The sequence below is a fragment of the Hibiscus syriacus genome, unplaced genomic scaffold (genome assembly GCF_006381635.1).
Source record: "Hibiscus syriacus cultivar Baekdansim isolate YM2019G1 unplaced genomic scaffold, ASM638163v2 tig00002237_pilon, whole genome shotgun sequence".
NCBI classification, from domain to species: domain Eukaryota; kingdom Viridiplantae; phylum Streptophyta; class Magnoliopsida; order Malvales; family Malvaceae; genus Hibiscus; species Hibiscus syriacus.
In genome coordinates this window covers 704,220-714,804 of record NW_024061918.1, presented here as the reverse complement: position 1 = coordinate 714,804, position 10,585 = coordinate 704,220, and the positions used below count along the sequence as shown (strand labels likewise).

At 34.7% G+C, this 10,585-nt stretch overlaps 2 protein-coding genes across 2 annotated transcripts; one reads left to right on the top strand and one right to left on the bottom strand.

The window, feature by feature from the left end:
* Nucleotides 1-987: 987 nt before the first annotated feature.
* On the top strand, nt 988-2,996 carry LOC120141619. Its single transcript, XM_039156436.1, has 2 exons — nt 988-1,108; nt 1,782-2,996. Exon 2 carries the CDS (start codon nt 2,056-2,058, stop codon nt 2,539-2,541), a length of 486 nt encoding a protein of 161 aa, XP_039012367.1. The 5' UTR covers nt 988-1,108; nt 1,782-2,055; the 3' UTR covers nt 2,542-2,996.
* Nucleotides 2,997-7,679: 4,683 nt separating this feature from the next.
* On the bottom strand, nt 7,680-8,587 carry LOC120139054. The gene is made up of 3 exons (XM_039154396.1): nt 8,264-8,587; nt 8,105-8,187; nt 7,680-8,019 (listed from the first exon to the last, which is right to left on the bottom strand). The coding sequence occupies exons 1-3, from the start codon at nt 8,547-8,549 to the stop codon at nt 7,735-7,737; spliced, it is 654 nt and encodes a 217-aa protein (XP_039010327.1). The 5' UTR covers nt 8,550-8,587; the 3' UTR covers nt 7,680-7,734.
* Nucleotides 8,588-10,585: the final 1,998 nt, after the last annotated feature.

The window sequence follows — 10,585 nt, the reverse complement described above, 5'->3', positions numbered from 1 at the left end:
ATACACCATGGAACACCGTTTGGTGTCGCACAATAGATGTCGTCCATAATCAAGGCAAAGATGTAATGGCTAAGAGCCGACCCCTGGTGGAGTCTGATTTCCACCGGGAATGCCTCGGTGTCGCCAACTGTAGTCCTAACGTATATAGTAGGATCTACAGTACATATCATAAATCGCTCGGATATAATCAGTTGGGATCAGTCTCGTTTCCAAGGTCTTCCAGATCGTATCAAGGGGAACGTTATCATACGCATTCTCAATGTCAATGAACACCATGTGAAGATCTTTATTTTTTCCCTATATTTCTCCATAAGTCGTCGAAGTAGATGAATCACCTCCGTAGTAAACCTGCCTGGTATAAAGCCAAATTGGTTTTCTGAAACCCTAGTAACCTGTCTAAACATAGCCTATTTCACCCTTTCCCATAGCTTCATGGTATGGCTGAGTAGTTTAATACCTCTGTAGTTACCACATCGTTGGGGATCTCCTTTATTCTTATAGATTGGTATCACCGTAGACTCTCTCCACTCCTTTGGCATCTTGGCAGTCTCTAAAATAATATTAAAAAAGTTGGTCAACCACTTAACTCCCTCTTCTCCTAGGGTCAACCACACAGTGATAGGAATTTGATCTGGACCGACAGCTTTGTCTCTCCCCATCTTTCTAAGAGCCATTATGACTTCCTCGAACCCAATCCTACTTGAAGGGCAGTCATTGGCCGTAGTATGATGGTCGACTGACCCATCAACGATACTATCTTTACCGGGAGATGTACCGTCATTAAATAAGCCAAAGAGGTATTCTAAAACAGAAAATATTATTGGAATAATGAATATAAAAAGTTAATTTAGAAAAAACAAAAAGGGGTAAAGTGAAAATTAGAGTAAAGTATAGGGATGTAATGAGATAATAAAACGAATTTTCTTCCTCCGGATTTAACAGTTTTGGTTCCAATTTGAAAGCGGTCACCCAATTTTTCATAAAACCCTAACGACTCAATTTCGTCAATGATCTCACTGTTCATTTATCATAATAAACCCATCGCCTTTTCCTTTTGAATCCTGCCCTTTTTATCTATTCTATTCTCTTCTCGGTCGCTTTGATTAAAGTAAGTTCGGACTGTTGCATTTTCAGTAATTTGATCATTTAATTTCACCCCTACTGTCATTATTTTTTTATGGTAGCTATCTCCGGTTATGCTTATATTTTTATGATTTCTCTTCAATTTTGCGTTTGTAACTGCTAACTGGAATTAGGGCTTATACTTGATACGACTTTCTGTGGTTTTCATTTGTGAATTTAGTGAACTTAAGCTTGTTGGGTTGTTTTTTAATTCGCTTATTTTTTTACCTTTTTTTTAGTTCTGTTTAGTTTTTATTCCATGAGTTATGTTTCTGTGTGTTTCGAGCTTTAAAATTTTATTTTAACGATTACTTAACTTTCTGATCATTGTACTTATTAGATTATGCCCTTGAATCTTGCGGCCAACTCTCTTGAGGGTTGTACTGGGGACAATGGTTTATATCCTTCCACATCAGACTCAACGCTATGTTTTGTTTATGTTTGTTAGTGGGCTATGTGTCTAATTATAAAATGCTAAACAAATGTCGCTTAACTGGAAAAAGGCTATTTATAATTTTTTTTTAAATTATAATTGTAACATTTCCAAACATATGTTTATATTTTATATTTCATGAAAGTTTGATGTGAAATTATTGTGTATTTTGTATTGCAGTTGTATTATTGCTAATCAGAAATATGTTCTGCTTTTGTGCATGTAGGAAGCAAAAGTAAAATGAGAGGGAAAAGAGCAAGGAACAACCCGCTGAAAAGCTGCAACATGAATGGGAAATTTGAGAATGTTGTTTTCATTGATGTTTATGGTATTAGATTGTTGTTTTCATTGATGTTTATGGTGATAGATTTGAGAATGTTATCATCATTGATGCTCCTTAATCTGCGGAGGAAGATTTACAAAGTTCCACTGGATCAAAGGGTGGTAAGCATTTCCCTGCTTCAGATGTAATTAGCATTGATGATGATGAATCTGATAAAATGGATGATCTTGAAATTTGTGTTGAATGCGGTGATGACTTCGATAGTGATGCCTCCTCAAGAAAAAGTTGTCCTGTACCTGACTTTAAGCAGAAATCTACAGGATTAGATGATGATGACTGCTGGTTCATGTGGGAAAAGAAACCTGCATTTAAACCATCTAAGTGCAAGAAAACCTATGCAGGGAAGACTCCTTGTGGAAAACATTTTGGTTTAAGTCCTGAGTCCGAGGATTGCTCATCCGAAAGTGATTATACTGATTGTGAAGTTATTGAAGGTTCTGTTGGAAAATTGCAAGAACAGTGGGAGAATGCTTCCCAAAGAAGGAGATATAATTTTAGAAATGGTCAATCTTGTTTAGAGGATCAGACTAGTTTCTCAGGATCACATAATGATACTCCTCCAGGAGTTGGAGAAAATATGAGTCAACAATACTCTGAAACCCTAGCGGCCTCTGGTTCAAGTGATTCAAATCTTCAGAAATAAAACTCTTCTGCCTTTGAGACTAATAATGATAATTTTCTGGATGATATTTGTCTCAATCGTGGGACAGAAAGGCCTTTCGTAGAATCTGAGAAGAAAGATGAGCATGAAAGCTTTTCACGATCAAATTATGGGCTTACTCCTGAAGCACAGTTTTCTCATGTTCAATCTGATATATTTGAAAGAAAAAGATTTATGAAAGGTCCTCTTTCATGGGATAGCAATCAAGAGTTTTCTCAGGCACCGTCAAATTGTGATCCTTACCCAAGTGACTTGCAACATGGAAATACAGTTGCAAATGGAAAAGAGAAGCTAAAATCCAAAGAACCATTGTTTTCAATTCCTAAATCATCAGAAGAAAAACAAGTTGATAATGGTTTGAATTCTGTTGGTGTCAAAGTTGGAACACTTTTTGATGAATCTACTTCCGCTAAGACTCCATTAGATGGAATTCGCGTAGTCAGCAGTAAGAATTATTGTGATGGAGACAATTCTCAGATTAATGGAACTCAAACTAGGCAGTCTTCTCTCGTGGCAGAGCAATCAAACATTAATTCTATGCCCGACAGTAAAAAATCTGATGAAAGTGGTGCATTACATGTTCAAGTAGTTGATACCATAGTTTCTTGTGAAAAGGATACAGTTATTGACCGAGAAAATCTCAAAGAGACAGATGAATACAAGTGAACTGTGGAAGAAGAATGGGCATCTCGGCAGCGACAGTTACAAATTCAGGTTTGGCATTTAAATTGGTTCTCTATCTTTGGCTGAATGCTTACCTTTTGTTTTCAGTATATTGCTAGGATTTTAGGGAACAACCGAACAAGTATTTAAAAACTTGTTTTGATGAGGAAATCTGCATTCTGCCACTAGTCTTTCATATAGTGGTCTGATCTTTTAGTTGTCAGAAAGTGTGTTGGTGCAACCACATCTTCCTCTTCTCCTTTTTAACATCAAGACAGTTTCCTTTGTGCTGTCTGTTTGTCATCCACTATACTGTTAACTCAGGTTAATTTGTAAAAATGTTAGTTGTTGAGTAGTGTAAATGTTATAATCTTCAAATAATTTGTTAAATAAATTTCAGTTTCTGTCCCTTTTTGGATGATTAATATTGGTCTTATTAACAGTTTTATACTTGCCTATTTTGTATTAGTTTAGTGTTTAAACTTGATGAAGCTGGACTATAAAATTAGTTTTGCAGATGGCATGTACATGTAAAAGGTAAACAGCTTTCTATTTTTCTAGGTTGACTTAAACCTACGTTTGAAGACACATGGAATATTTGATTGAATGTGGTGTTTAACATGTATCTCACTTCTTTTGCAGGCTGAAGAGGCTCAAAGATTGCGGAAAAGGGAAAAAGTTGAAAGTATGCATTTACTGGATATGGAGAGACGGCAAAAGCAACGTCTGGAGGAAATGAGGGAGACACAAAAGAAGGTAGAGATATTTATCTGTAATTCTATTTTATGCTCGTGTTGCTTGTACTTCATCCTTTTCTGCTTTATATTTGATTAGTAATGTCTTAATCTGTTAAATGATTTCTATTAAAGAATGAGGAATATCTGAACCTAAAGGAACAACTAAGAATAGAAGTACGAAAGGAGCTTAGTAAATTGGAAATATCATGCATCGATATCGTCTCATTGCTTCGTAACTTGGGAATCCCTGTAGGTGGCAGTTTTTATCCCTTGTCCTATGAGGTGAGTGAAATTGGATTTTCTTTTTTATATCCTTGACAATATTATAGTTTCTTGAGTGAATCCGCAGAAGGCTTTTGTTGATTCAGATATATGGTTATCTTAGTCCTCAATGGTATCAAATTAGGTGCTCTGCCCTGTTTTTATTAGAACATTTAAAATAACAACCACACTATTGTTTCATCAACTCCTGGATATAATTCCTGAATTGTGAGGCCATGGGGAGATTAGAATTTGTATGATATAAGTCCATCTTAAGATTTCAGTTTGTTCTCTGACAATGATTAATGGTCTTTCCCAGATTCATGCTGCTTATAAACGAGCCTTGCTAAGATTTCATCCTGACTGAGCATCTAAAACTGATATTCTCCAGAAGGTTGAGGCGGAGGAGAAGTTTAAGCTTATTTCTCGCATGAAGGAGAAATTTTTAGGGACTTCGTGTCACTGAGTGCCAACACAGGTTCAAAATTTGATACTGCAATGCAATTTTTATTGTTTCATGTGCAGCTAGGATTTAAAATTTTGGTGTTACTGCATGTATTAGAAATTTTTTGCCAGTTCATATCGGGTGGACTGGACAAAATTGTAAATCAGATGTAAATACTTGCAAAGATATCATTGCTATATGCCAGGAACATCTGGTTATATTTTATACTGCAGTTTCAGAAAGGAACTAACGCTGATTAATTGTTTCCTAAATTTGATGTGCACGACATTTGGGTTTAGGAGTATTTTGAACTCAACTGCTGTGATTTAATCTATAATGTAGAACAGGTTGCATCACAACCTGTTGCTGTACTCCCCATAAACTTGTATTACAGGGGAGCTTATTGTGTAAGTTCTATTATTCCACAATTTACTCTCTAGATTAACTTGTCCAATATCATATTTTATGAATTTTTTATTTGAAAACTGTAAAGTATCTCCTACAGCATGATTTATACTCTACTTGGATATATTTAGTACAAAAATGTGTTTCAGAATTATTTTATTTTGTTTTTATGTACTTGGATTCAGGTATAAGTGTTGGACAAGGTTATGTTATATTCCCCCCTCCCCCTTTTTTCATGCAGTTTTAGTATCCTCGGAGAATCATGTCCTACATTTTTGTTTAGATATATGTTAAACATGGGTATTCGTATTATTATAGATTCATTTGACCACGAGCAGACCAATAGGAAACCATAATTTTAAATTAGTATGCTATGTTATCATTTTCATTAAGTGTTTGTTTTTGGGTAAATTTTGTTGAGCCTTTATGGCTTTACCAGATTGGTGAGTGGATATGTATATTGGGTCCAAATGGTGTGGGAATCTTCAACCGTTCTTTGCTTAGGTGCTGCATGCTGCATGCTGCATGCTTAAGGGACAAAGGACCCATCACTGTACATACTTATCTATAGATGGGCCTTACTCTTTATACAATGCTCTCATGGTCATGGGAAAGATAAAGAAGACAATTGCTTTGGAATCTGTTGCATTTATGTCGTTGAATTGCATTTTAAGCATGCTTGAACAAGTGGGTCACTGTTCGAAATTTGCCTTAATCATTGTAACTATCTTTTTAGGTTCGAGTAGGATTGATTTTAATCATGTAACTCATTAGCATCAAGTGTTGAAGTCCATGCATTTTGTTGTTTAGTGTTATATTGGCTCGGATATGTACTTTTTATGTAGGACAAGTGATGATTCACAGCTATCAGGTAATTTCACTCGGAATAAGCAAATGGTTTTTGCATATCAAGCTCGTAGTCACCTGACAACCAGGTACGTTTGGAGATAACAAAAAAATGTTATAAATTGTTGCTACTTAGGCATCGGCTAGATTACTCCCCAAAAAACTGGCTCTATTTTACCATAAGGAAGAACTCAGCATTCAAGCATGGAGGGTTGATTTAGTCCCTTTTGATCTTAGATGAAGTTGATCCATAGAAACATGAAGGGACAATGACACCCAATTTACCAATTAATCGGATGGAACACATTCATTGTAAACCAATTAAAGATAAGATTTGCATGGTTTAGGCCAAAACCTTATCAATGACCAAATTGTCATAATTACAACTATGCATAATATTGTATGAATCAAGCGATCTCATTGATTAAGGGATGATTGTTATCTTGAGATTCTAAGTTCGAGCACGACGTCTGCAGGAGTGTTAGTGTTCATTATCAAATGATTGAGAATTTTTCGAACATATATATTATCTTATAATCACCATAGACTAATAAAAAACCTATGCACACTACTTCCTGTTATGGCGTGTCGTTGCTCACCCGACCAGCGTCACTGCCGCAAACACAAGTTGGCAATTCGGGGCGGACCCCATGATGATGGGTTTCATATGAAAACTGTATTATGGTTATTTTAGAATTTGAACTTTATGCATTTAAGGCATAATACAAAACGTTTTTTTAGTGCTTAAAGAATTTTTTGTTAAAATCTAACGTTTTCTTACTTATATTTTTGTCCCTATCGTCATATTTTATAATTTTTTGATTTTTTAAAAATAAAAATATTATTTTTAAAAGGAAAATGAAAAAAAATAAAAAACTTAATTTATTTATAAAAAACCTAAAGTTTTTTAAAATTACAAAATAACCATGGTTGGGTTTTCACCCAAGCTTCGACGACATCTTCCACAACAAACGACGGCACTACTCGATAAGTGGGCGGTTGGGATTTTCTTGGCGTTAAATGACGCTATCTCTGGTGGAAGTGGTGACGGTCACGATTAGCTGGAAAAGAATTCGACGGTAAAAGGCAATAAATAATTTCTTACTGTTTTGTGATGATTGACAATTGATTTGGGTGATTGTTGGTCGGGGTTGGGGTTAAGAGGGGTTTAGAAAAGTTTTTTTAATATTATATTTATTTTTCAATAAAAATATTTCTTTTTAAATTTTTAAAATAAATTCTAAAAAATACCAGAACATGACACGTGTCATTTAACGATGATTTTTAACGGCGGTTAATGCATGGACTCTTAAAAGTGTAACGTTGAAAACATTAGACACTTATTTTTAACGAAAAAATCTTTAGGTACTAAAACGTTTTCTAAGACATAATTTGATTTTTTTTTGTATTAAGCCTACATTTAATTATCACTCGAATCAAATTCATACAAATCGATCCACTAATTGAATTTAATGTTGCAATTTCAATCAATTATTCATTTTCTTGATATTTATTCCTCATCCGGGAAGAGTGGGAGCCCAAAGGGGTCAAGGAAATCAATAATCTTTCCCTTTATCCATAACCACCTGGCCGTGAATGATGACACAACACAACCTTTTCCATTCACCCCAATTCCCTTTTTCCATTTTCTAAGTTACTTGATAGCTTTAAACCAGTGTTATTTAGGATTCAGGGAAAGTTTCCGTTAATATTCTATTCATATTCACCACAACATGCAACATGACCAACAAAATCAAATTCAAAGAGTATTACGTACAGACAAAACATTCCAATTAAAGAAATGATGGGTGTGTAGTTTCAAGCCAAGAGCCAGAAATCCTTGTGGCGTTTAGTAGTGATCAGATAGCCACCAAGCTTTTTGCTTTTCCTTCTGACTGCAACAGCCATGCAGGTAGCATTTTGGATACAGTATTCGACTGCTCCGACCGCTATCCGATTGCCTGCCCACATCATTATCAGACGCCAAGTGATCGACTTCTTCTTCTGTCCCAAAACCAGAAGTGCCACTCCCTGTCTTTTGGCTTCTTCCACTATTGCAGGACCTTTCTCTTTTGCCTCCACCACTGCTACCTCAACTTCCACCTGCCACTCCAAAACCCGTAAAACCAAATTAAAGATGATAAGAAAGATACATCATTTATAAAGTGTCGTTATGCCCGTATCCCACCTCGGGTCTCTTCTGCTTGCACGTCTTTTTCAGGGAGGAAACCGGTTCACATGTCCTTGTACCTCTCTTCTCATCATTTGTAACTGTAATATGAGTATCAGGATTAATTTAAGCTGATAATCAAAGCACTTCCCATGCTGAATTTAGAAGGAAACCAACCTTGTTTTGAGGGCTTAGCCACATGGAGAAGAACAAGGGTGTCCCCACATTGAACAACAGTGTGAGAAAGTGCCCATTGTAAAGCTCCCTTGGCTTCGATGCTGGAATCAACCACTATCATGATTTTCCTCCCAATCAACAACCCGCTTGCTTCTTCACCAACTTGACCTTTTTGATGTGTTTTTTCAGCACTAGGATGGGGTTGTGTCGGAGGAGACTTAACTCTAACATGAGGCCTAATCCTGTTCAGACAGAAACCTGGTAACCTCGGCCCTGTTCTTCCCATCTCCTCAAATGCTTCACTGCGGCTATGCTTGATGAACCAAATTTCTATATGTTAGCTTGGGGGAGCATTGCTTTATTTTATTTCTGCCTTCTTTTGTTCGATAATCATGAAAGCAGGTCTTCGGCTTCCTTTTCCCTCTTTGTGGGACAGTTCCTGAACGTGCCTGACATGAATCCGTAGGCCCATCCATTTTAGCAGATATAAATATGTGCCGACTATATGTAAACTTTTATTTTCATTTTTTTATGTATTTTGAAAATCAGAAATCCGATATGAATGTAAATGTTAAATATTTTGTATAAAAATATTCGTATTTAACGCTCATCCGAACTTGTTTAGTATCATAGTCATCTTCAGCAATGATCACTCCAACATTATTGTTTAGGGTATAAAATCATCAAAGAAGTGGTCTGTAAAGGTACGTTTCATTCCTATTCCTTTTCCCCATATTTAACGTGAATCAAACGCTATTCCATCATCATTCTGGGAATAACACATAATTAACAAGAACCAAAAAAAAATGAAGAACACTGTGTTAGAAAGTTCTTAGAAACAAATGATTAATAAAAGCAAAAAAAAAAAAAAGGCAGAGGGTCAACTCTATAGTGTTAATTTGCAGGAAAAGCCGTGATGGTTTACTATTACTTTAAGACACAAATTAACTTTTTCTAAACACAAAATCTGTCAAATTAACCAGCGAAAAAGTAAGCCTACACAGGTGAGATGTCATTTTCATGTTTTAACTTTTAAATTACAATTTGCATAAAAGAATTTAATTATTTTATTTTTAAAAATATTAGTTATCAATTTTATATATAATAAAATTTGATGTACCATAAATACCACGTGTTTTTATTTTTGCATGTTTATTTTTTTATTAATCGGGGTGAGCACAAAATAGTCTCCGTCCAAAGATAACTCTCAACCATTTGACATTGAATGTTTATACCGATGACATTTATGGTAGTTGAACCCGAAACCTCATGGAACAAAAGCAATCCCTTTAAACAATTCCTTAATTTACATATTAATTTTATCGATATAATTACATTACGTGTTTAATGTAACTCTCTCGATTTGATATAAATGTTACGTTCGAACCTACAAAGTCAGACTAAGGTCACAAACAAATAATAACTGCATAAAACTAATTTGATGTCTCATGCCACAATTTTAAAAATAGAAATAAAAAATTAAATTTGACACTGAAGTGAAAATATCGAGATTATAGTCTTTTAAATGTCGAGTTCAATTTTTCACTACACGAATTATCTAAAAAGGAAAAATAAAAGACAATGTGAGTTAAAAATTCAGAGTGATTTCAAAGTCAAGTGTGCGACGTGGGTTGGTCTAAATTAATCAAGGCAAAGCCTTGAAGCCGGAAGGGCAATAAAAAAAATTCAGAGTGATCTAATAGTCTAAAATAAATAAACAAAAGATACACACAAAAAATTACACTGAACAATATTGGATTTAGAAATATTTTTTTAAGATGGACACATATATATTAATCTTACAAAATTTTTGTATGCGTTGAACACAAATAAAATTTTAGGTAGACACAATCAATAAAATAAAACATTAATTAAAGAAAATTCGAATTTCAAGATAAACACTTTATTTACTTTAGCTTAAGGATGCATCTGTCACTGCCACCGAAATATAACATACATGTTAAATGTACTTCATAACAAAAATCATAAAAGTGACATACATACATACATACATTATCTGATCAAACTAACAAAAAAATTATGTAATCGATCAAATAAACAAAACCGAAATCACAGAACGTAGGGAAATAACTTCACAGATGAATGTATTAGACTCAATAATAGACTAGTAGGACAAACACTCCAGACATGCTAGCAAATAATTTTGGTCGTTAAGATTGAACCTAATAACCAAGTTTCAAGGACATGAAGGACTTAAAAATGATAAATGATCAATTATTTGCTAACAAACAATGAAAAATGAAATTTTTATAAACATCAAAAAATGCCACATCATGAACACTTTCCTTGCTAGGAAAACAA

Coding starts and splice junctions, on each gene's coding strand:
- LOC120141619 (XM_039156436.1), top strand. CDS start 2,056: ATGGATGATCTTGAAATTTGTGTTGAATGCGGTGATGACTTCGATAGT.
- LOC120139054 (XM_039154396.1), bottom strand. CDS start 8,549: ATGGGAAGAACAGGGCCGAGGTTACCAGGTTTCTGTCTGAACAGGATT. Junction 8,188..8,263: donor GGCTAAGCCCTCAAAACAAG/GTTGGTTTCCTT, acceptor CTCATATTACAG/TTACAAATGATGAGAAGAGA. Junction 8,020..8,104: donor GCAAGCAGAAGAGACCCGAG/GTGGGATACGGG, acceptor TTGGAGTGGCAG/GTGGAAGTTGAGGTAGCAGT.